General features: G+C 36.1%; 2 protein-coding genes across 2 annotated transcripts; both read right to left on the bottom strand.

The window, feature by feature from the left end:
- Positions 1-1,309: 1,309 nt before the first annotated feature.
- Positions 1,310-5,353, bottom strand: LOAG_02197 (hypothetical protein; the record flags this gene model as incomplete). Its single annotated transcript, XM_003137734.2, has 11 exons — positions 1,310-1,549; positions 1,699-1,851; positions 1,979-2,179; positions 2,564-2,723; positions 2,866-3,049; positions 3,174-3,326; positions 3,531-3,717; positions 3,898-4,205; positions 4,399-4,501; positions 4,932-5,090; positions 5,235-5,353. 11 exons carry the CDS (start codon positions 5,351-5,353, stop codon positions 1,414-1,416), a joined length of 1,863 nt encoding a protein of 620 aa, XP_003137782.1. The 3' UTR covers positions 1,310-1,413.
- A 1,002-nt stretch (positions 5,354-6,355) lies between these two features.
- Positions 6,356-8,961, bottom strand: LOAG_02195 (failed axon connections protein; the record flags this gene model as incomplete). Its single annotated transcript, XM_003137733.1, has 6 exons — positions 6,356-6,571; positions 6,789-6,926; positions 7,071-7,197; positions 7,627-7,709; positions 7,963-8,082; positions 8,815-8,961. 6 exons carry the CDS (start codon positions 8,959-8,961, stop codon positions 6,356-6,358), a joined length of 831 nt encoding a protein of 276 aa, XP_003137781.1.
- Positions 8,962-9,245: the final 284 nt, after the last annotated feature.

The following is a 9,245-nucleotide window of genomic DNA, read 5'->3' as shown; positions in this document are numbered from 1 at the left end:
AGACGAAGTGAATAAAAGCTCCCAGAACATTCTGCAAAGCTTAGTGCTATTATCTTTTTCACATTGTCACTATTTCGACCCCTTTACTAGATAAATCACCGTCACGGGACAACACGAAAATCTTCGTGCCAATTTCAGTACTGTAAGAATGCCTGCTTCGAAGCGGTATTATATCACAGGGGATTCAGACGATATTCCACCAAACTTCTACCCGAAACATAAATTTCGATAAGCAATTCATATTGGTTGAAACATGATGCAAAATTAATTAAAAATCAAGAGACCGTTTTTGCAACTTTTATTTGAAGCAGTTGAAGAACTAAAGCATCTCTAAATACTAACAAATGTACAACATTTCAACAGTAACCTCCTCTGTAGCGAACGAAACAAAACGAAGAGAAAACAAGCTGAATCGTGCCACGGGTCGATTTCGATGAGATTTACCGCTGCGTGAAAATGTGAAAAACAAATTGCAACAAAATTTCCAGATCACATTACATTAAAATTTATAAAACTATTAACTGACAGCCGAAGTCATACCGAAGCAGTAATGCAAGAAAAGAACACAATAACGTAGAAATCCAACAAAAATACCAGCAAAGGCTTAGCAGAGGAAAAGTTGTCGCAAGCATACACGAAATACAGGTCCAAAAGGCAAATCCATCTGGAAATGAACTTTACGACAACAATAAACTTATGCTGAGCTCTAAGAATAGCAGTATAACACAGAATTACAGGAGAGCACAAAAACGAGATAGTGAATCACCGTAAAAGTAATATAATCCGATGACTTATAAGCATAAAACAATTCCATAAAATTCTACTGCTGGAAGTTTAATAAATTTGGAAATCTTATGTTTCAAAGACATTTACAATCACAAGTTCTATAAAACAATAAGCAGGAAGAAAATAGTTACAAAATGTGAGAAGCCCAACTATTTAAAGATACCTTTAACAATATGTTCAATACGGATACTAAAAAGCAAAACGAAATTTTCGCAACCTTGTCGATTGCTTACTCCAACTCGATAGCTTACAATAATAATTTGAACAAAGATTTAAGGACGTATTTCCTTAAATACGAAGGATGGAACAAAAGAAAAAGACAAGTAACAAATAATGAACACATGCGAGATGAGGAAAGAGAGCGAATGAAATAAATACAAGAAGCAAGCAGTTACTCCGGTTTAAATAAAGAGAACTATAAAATTTCATATCAACTTTCAACGAAAAAATCTAACCCGATTTTCTATAAAAGTCAGGAAAAAATTTCCAAACTTTTTTGTTTGAAGCAGTAGCTGTCAATGTTCGAGAATGCGAGGAGATTTACATTTAATACCTAGGAAAGAGAACAAGCAATTAACATCCCCAGTCAATATTCCAATTATGGATAAACAACAAGCAAAGAGATTTCTATTCGGAATCAGAGACTGATTTGCATTCAGCCGTTATGCGACCTTCGTATACTGGCAGTACTGTGGCATCATCGTTCACAAGCAGCAACTGGTAGGGTGCATTACCATCTTCACAGGCAGTTTTGAAATAAAATCTGAAACGGCTGAAGCAATGAAAACAGAATGTGCTTCATAAGTGTTTCAAGAAAAAGAACTTATGCAATCTAGCATTGCATAAAATATATATTGAAGTGACAGGATTTTTCTCTGCATTTAATGAGTTTAAATTGCACAAAAAGCTAACTGCAAACTTGATTTTGACGAAATTCCTAAGTATTTACGAAATTCTCGAAATGTGATTGGATGTGTTGGAACATGCGCAACGACCGGCACACGTCCTTTCTCTTTATAACTAATAGTCATCAGTTGCTTCGGGTCCGTTCCTCCTCGTAAACGCCTGAGCAATAAATAGCATAGTAACTTATAGTATAGAAAATAAAGTGGGAAATAACTGGAAAAAAAAAAAACCAGACAGCGAGAAGAAATATCTTCAAATGCCACAAATGCTATAACTGCCAACATACGATAATGAGCTGAAATCGTGATGCTGCTTGTGGCTACTTCTACGGGCAGAACTACTATTGCTTGCACAACCAACATATGAAAGCATCCGCGCTTTTTGAAAAATAGCAGCACGTGCTGCTTCATCACGTTCATTTATGGATGATGGAGCCATCGATTCGATACCCGACGTATCATAAATAGCCATGGATTTCATGTCACATCTAGAAAATCCAACAAATTGGTACTGTGAAATCTGCTCATTTTCGACCAAAAAATATATTCAACATTAAGAAATATAAACAGGTTCTACCTAATTAGTTGAATGTCTTAACAGTTTTTCTCATACGAGTTATTAGCTTCGTTAATGGGAAAACACAAAAATAACTTACTGGTTTCCAACCAGCGCTTTCTTATTAACTGGTGTAGATAAGTATCACCAAGAAGTAACAAACTTATATAAGAATTTGATGATCATTTTGTTGACAGTGTCCAATTAGCACTAATAAATTTGTTACACATGCAAAACAGCTACCAGCTCCTCACCATTCCTTAGCGAACGGGAAAGAAATGAATGACAATTCACTATTTTTTTAAAACTAGCTCACCGTGCTCCTTTCAGTATAATGGGATTAACATTTGTCATTCGACTGTGTCGACTAATTGGTGGTGGCGCAAAGCCATTTGTGCTATAGGGATTAGGTGCATAAAATACATTAGCTATAGGTGAAGCCACATACTGTCGAAAGCGTTCCGGTGAACTTGATCCTAAAAATGTGGGATGCAAGTGTCATTATAAGTAGATATTAGAAAGTGATGGATTAGAACAGATATTAAAAACGGTACCAAATTTCACTATAACTAATTTTATATCTTAATTATGTTTAACTAAAATTTAGAGTAAGTTTACTTGGTGATCGTCGTCGGAAACGGAGTGACTGAGCGTTAAGGGAATCCGGGGAATGATATGAGGGTGATGGTTTGCTAGAATCATCAGCCATTCTTTGCCGTACATATCGTTCCAGTTCGTCGTCTTCTTCAGCAGCTGTTGGCTCAACATCATTCACAACTTCGCGTGCGGAGCACTTGCGACTCTGCAAGAAATGTCAGCAGTCAGTTTATTTGAATAATTTTGAAGGTCTTGAAAATACGAAAAGAAAAACAGATAAATTTCTGTTGAATCACTTTTACTTTCTGTCGGAAGCAATATAAGTTCACCTCAATAGCACGAAGCTGCTGGCTCATAACATCATTCCTCTTCCGACGGGCACTTAAAACATTCAATTTTTCGATTAGAAGTGAAGCAAAAGCTCGCCGACCTTCTTCTGTGCAGTGAATAACCATCGGTCCACTATCAACTCTCTCCACCCTCTGACAACATGATTATTTCTTGCCTTTCTTTCATAAATATAGAATTGGCAAAAAAAAAATTGCACTTGGAATTTTAACTGCAGCATGCAACTAATGCAGGTTTTTCATACTCAAAGTACAACAGTATAAGTTCAGCAAAAATTCCTATTCTCTTCAAGTTTGTTTCCTAATGGTCCAAAAATCAAAAACTACACTTCAAGATACCGCTAATGTATGCGTCGCTGGATTGCCTTTTAGTTGCTCCTCTCGGATTGTACTTAATTTTACGGCTGGATGCTGACCGTTAGCATCACTTGAAAAGGTAGACGATACTGCAGAATCATTTTTACTAGTTGTTGCATTGCAAATGTATGGTGCTTTCATTACTGGCCGATATAACTTTTCCACTTCACTGCAACATGAATCAATGACGCTATCTAGTCTCCAAAGCATTCTACAAAGACAGAAAAGATACTGTAGGTAAACGACATATGGACAGACTTATGATGAAAATCCAAATTTTGCAACGTGACACCACAGTTTATTAATTATCTGCTTAATCGAAAAAAGGAAAAAAAATCGAAAATTTAACCTTTCACCTAAAGTGGTTTCCCGTTCATGTTGTGTTTTCAGCAACATTTCGGCAGTAAGAGTTGGTTGACAAGGATATAATTTCCGCTGCTTGCGGCTTGACGTCAATGAAGAAGGAAGACGGGGTGGTTTCGGTATATATTCCTCCACTCGATTGTAGGCATCAATAAACTCTTCGGAAGAAACAAATTGAGCATGTTGCTGCCGCAAATACTGCTCTACCGGCAAAACTACACAGTCGAATACCGTTGGATCCGGTTCACCAGACGAAAAAGTATGAACTCGGAAGCTCACTTCTCGTCGAAGATCCTAAAATACTAGAAACAACATCAACTGTCTAATTTCGTTCCCCAGTAGAATTACTCAATCGTTCAGCAATGATGATCACTTGATGCTGATCATTTTTCCATTCAAATTATTTTCTTGCCGATCTAGCTTAGTGGCTGCAAAAGTAAAAGGTTACTTTGATCGGAATTAATAATGTTCAGCAAAAGTATAGTACCTCATGCAAAAATGAACAAACACCGGTTTTTAAACTGATGTATTTCTGATGCAAACTACGCGCAAGTTCTGCGGCACGAGCATTCTTCATCGCACACATATTTCTTAAACATTTTAAACAACAGTATGAGATTAAGTTATAAGGAGAACAAAAAAAAATATATACATAGACACTCGGTGTGAACTTTGACTACCTGCTAATGGCTATTAAAAGAATATCTACCCTTATTAGAACTACAGTATAGGTCTAATATGAAGAACTGAATGTCTAGCAGAGATGTCACCAGCACTGTGCCAAGTTTAGAAGAGAAATGATGTTTTGTGAGGAAGCCTGTACTTTATTTTAAAGGACCTGGAATTTTAAAAGCTTCAAGTGTAAAGTATAAAGAAGCATCGATATTTGTCAGAATTGTACAATTTCACGCGATATCTGAAGCTTATGCCAAATTTGCTAAACATTCAGCTGTAATGTATTCAATCTACAAATATCGAAGCTGAAGGATGTCAGATATTTGCGCTTCTAATGGTACTTACTTGTAAGCTATTATAGCAAAATGCAGGTTGATGGGATGTTCGGCTAACGAAGACTCATTCTTCATCCACTTCTTGAATGCTTCCAAAGCATCACGATCCTCCAGCACATTCTCAAGCTTTTGAGACCACCGATGTCGTTCTTCCGTCATCTTCGACATCCTACAAGTATCGAATTTTCACGCATGATTCTCACCAAACTCCACTCTGTTCCCTGCCTAAACCTCTCATAGATAGAATTAGCAACGGCAGCCTACCCTTTATCCTCAGCCAATAGGCCCTTTTTTGAATCCCTCGGGGAGAAACCCTTCCTGATCAACTGTCTGGTGGAAACGCCTCTGACATCCACCCGCATCAAGTCGGATTGTTTCCACGCCATCGCACCTCTTATCCCGTCCCTCATCCCATGAGGTTGGCACCAACATTTCAGATGTATTCTAAAAATGCGATTTTTCCTGCAGGCGAGGTTGGCCGAAGCGGTAATTTGAAATGGAGGACTTGAATAAGTGGATGTGAGGAAGGAATTACTTGTCTAACTGGGACGGACCATGATAGATTGGAAGCCAAGTGAGGATATGCGTGGGTAGTCCACTGTATGCGACAACAATGAATATTGAGATGAGGTTTTAGAAGAGAATATCTGGAGAAGAGATCTTCAAGATAAAATTCTGTTTTCTGGTGCACTAAATAAGACTCATCTAAGTGGCTATTCTAATTGCTAAACTAGACTATGAACTTTGACACTTTTGATGCACTGTATATATAGCGCAACCGAGTCTTAACATGTCACACTGCACTGCCCTTACTACCTGTTTATTACTTGAAAGACAGGTGTTAGCAGTAGGCAAGTGATTCTGTATAGAATTAACCTTTCTGTTAAAATGAAAAGTAAATATGATCCGAACTTTAATGAGTACAGGAGGGAATATAATATAGGATTAGTACTATTGTGTTCCAAAAAGTGAACAAGGGCAAAGAATCAAGTATAATCGACGGAAACAGGGAAGGATCAGCTATCGATCGATCAGCGACTCTTGCTGATTTTGCAATCATTAATTTCCAAATGTTCGTATGCGCACATCATTTTCCATCTTCTGAAGAGCTGCTGCCATTTTACACAAAAGCCCTAATCCAGCTATCTAGATAAATGTAATTTTGTTATCGAAGGTTAACAAAAAAGCATTCTGCACAATGACTAGGCTTAAGCCTAATTTTTTGTAGCCTTAATAATCGCACATAAAGTTAACCCACAATGCTCCGACATCCACCTGTTTGCTTAGGTATCCGTACTTTACTGATGTTCTTTTTTTTTCTCGGCATTCTTTATTTATACACGAATGTCGAGCAAAATTTACAATTAGCAAATAAGTTTAACTGTAAGTAATAAATAAATGTTTACTTAATTACAATGCTATTCGTTGCTAATGTCATCTCTTGACATCACTGCAAATGAGAGTATCATTTTGAGTATTAAGAGATAATGTTTGACACGCTTCATCCCAATCTTTCCAGTACATTTCACGCATTTGCTGAATGTAAGATACTAAATTTGGAGTGTTTTCTTCCATATATTTCCGTAAAACTTCACTATCCATCGGTGTATAAAATAATTGGGCCAAATTGCCGAAAGCAATCGCATCCAGCTGAAATAATCTCACGAATACTGAATAAACAGTTTCGATGATTTGTTGAGTTATAGCATCGGACCTACTAAAGTTTAGAAGTCCAAAACAAGTGCTGGTTTTAATTTTGAAATTAAACAATCTTCAATGTTCTATCTGACTTCAGTAATTAATACAATACGATGAAGTGTACCTGACGAAATTTTAGACTTCAATAATTTTTCACGAAAAAAGTTACCGTGGTGGGTGTTGAACCAAAAAAGTATTGCTTATCACCAAGGAAAACGGACAGCGCCGTTAAATCTTTCTTTGCAATGTTTTCAACTTCATCAATTGTGTGCCTGCCAATTCCTTGCCAGTAACACAACTTCCAAATCTATAAAATATCTTGAACTCGGTCCTCACTGTAGTTAATGACAACATTTAATCAGTGCCGTAGTTCATTTGGCCATCATACTGTCTTCCCACACCATTCATGATAAACAAGTAAGCAAGATTGCTATTTTCACTACAAAGATACCTTTTTCCGCAACTGTTCGACAAATACATATTGGAAGAAAGTTTTTTTAGCACCTCTATAGTGCTTGATCAAGCCTTCCTCTGTTGCCAAGAACTTATTGTTTTTGCCTCGATTATAAAGAATGATCCTACAATACAACACAGCATCGAGGAATTCTATTGGAAATAAATAAACTTTTGGGAACTCCCAAAAGAACCAACGATTTATCCTTTATTTATTGACAATCCTGTACTGATTACCTTTATGCTTCAAATCATTTTTCGCCTAATTAAAATTCTCAAGGCAAAACTTTGATTAAATGAAGCATAGGCAATGTGAAAGAAAAGTAAAACTTATGGGTACTTTCATCATTCTTTGAGAAAGAAACGTTCTTTAGTAATATATCTTACTCGATTGGAATAAAATAATTAGAAAGGATAAACTTATAAACAAAGAGTCATTTTAATTGAAATTTCATAAAATAACATTTGCTCATTTATGAGAATGAAAAGCCCGACAACTTCAAAAAACTATTATATTTCGAAAGGCATTTTGAAATGCAACTTTCTTAAATTACCATCTTATAGATTCCTCGAGAAGACAAGTAAAGGCTCGAGCTTGTGCTTTTTCAATTGGATTCAATCGCTCTTCCAAATCAATCTAAAACGGCATTTAACTTTGCGGTGATTTAAAAATTAGAAAAAGAATACAATGAAGGAATTCGAGAACTAAAACATCCTTTATGCTAGACAAAACCTGTTTCAATACTTGTTTCGGATGTTCCTGAAAAGAAAACCGGAGAATGACTTGCAGAAGGGTGCAGCACTGTAAGCAACACCATGAACAATGTAAATTAATTCAATTTGCACAAATTTGTGAAGACAAAGATGAGAAAATGCTTGAGGAAATGAACCTTAAAGACTCGAGCAAGGTGTTCAATGCAATAATTACTATCCGGTATTTGTCGTCCATTCAGTTCGATAAATGGGATTTGTTTTTTGGACGAAAATTTAGTGAATTCATTGCTGATATTCTGCAAAAATCATGATTAAATCCAAATGCACTGTACAACTCTTTAACTCATATCTATCAATTCATTTCCAGTACGACTCTAATTCATTCTGTAATAAAGGTGTCAAAAGAATGGAAACTGGTAGTTTTTTCGTTCCCTCATAGAAATGCATGAAAAAAGAATAGTTGACAAAAAGATTTATCCCAACAGCTTTTGCTTTGGCTAGCCACCCAACAATTTTTTTTTACTGTTAAATATTCGACAAATGAAGTTATACTCACTGAGGTGAAAAATGTATGGGCAAAGTTTTGAAAACCTTAGGATCTATATCAAGCAAAAAACTGCATTTCAAAGTAGTTGAATGCTAATCACATTTTGCGATTACTTAATGTAACAGTCAGGACTTGGGACACTGTATCCACTAATTCAATTCTTCAAATCTTTAGAATTTCGATTAGAGAGAGAATCATATATTGTTAAGGATTTTCCCCTCACAAAATTTATGATTATTCTCGACTGCTTGCTCAAACAGTAACGGCATTTACCGAAGAACTGAGCAAAAGGTAACATTATTTGCTTATTATAGCGACAAATAAAAATGAAGGCAGCGCCGTTTGGTGCGCTCGGTGCTTTTCCCGCGTTATATTAAAATTTTTGAACAAAAATCAATATGATCAATATGATCTAAATTCTCCATATTTGGTTTTAACTCGAAATCTCTCATAAGAATTACTGAATAATAATTTTCCTTACCGAATATGAAATTTTAGTCATCCGAAGCCAAGTTTCCAATTTTAAGGCGAACATTGATAAACTTGGAATACATCCTGCTCGAGGGAACTGCACCAAGTATACGTGATCTCGCTGCCAATCTCGTTTTAGCAGAAGAGGTGCCGGCATAGTTCAAGAAAGGTAATTTTTCTGAATTAATTGCAAAATTAGCTAAAAAGTTGAAAATGGATTAAAATCGGTAGTTTTATGTTTCTGAAGTGGACGAGAGACTGCCAGAAGGAACTATGAACTTGCTTTTATCATAACACCAATGACAATATCATGAACAGACTGCACGACACACTTTTTGGACATCAAAATCATCGGCTACTACTACTACTACTACTACTGCTAGTAGTAGTAGTAGTAGTAGTAGTAGTAGTAGTAGTAGTAGTAGTAGTAGTAGTAGTAGT

Source organism: Loa loa, assembly GCF_000183805.2.
Source record: "Loa loa unplaced genomic scaffold supercont3.295, whole genome shotgun sequence".
Taxonomy (NCBI): domain Eukaryota; kingdom Metazoa; phylum Nematoda; class Chromadorea; order Rhabditida; family Onchocercidae; genus Loa; species Loa loa.
The sequence above is the reverse complement of the archived record's forward strand: the minus strand, read 5'-3'. Positions and strand labels throughout refer to the sequence as shown.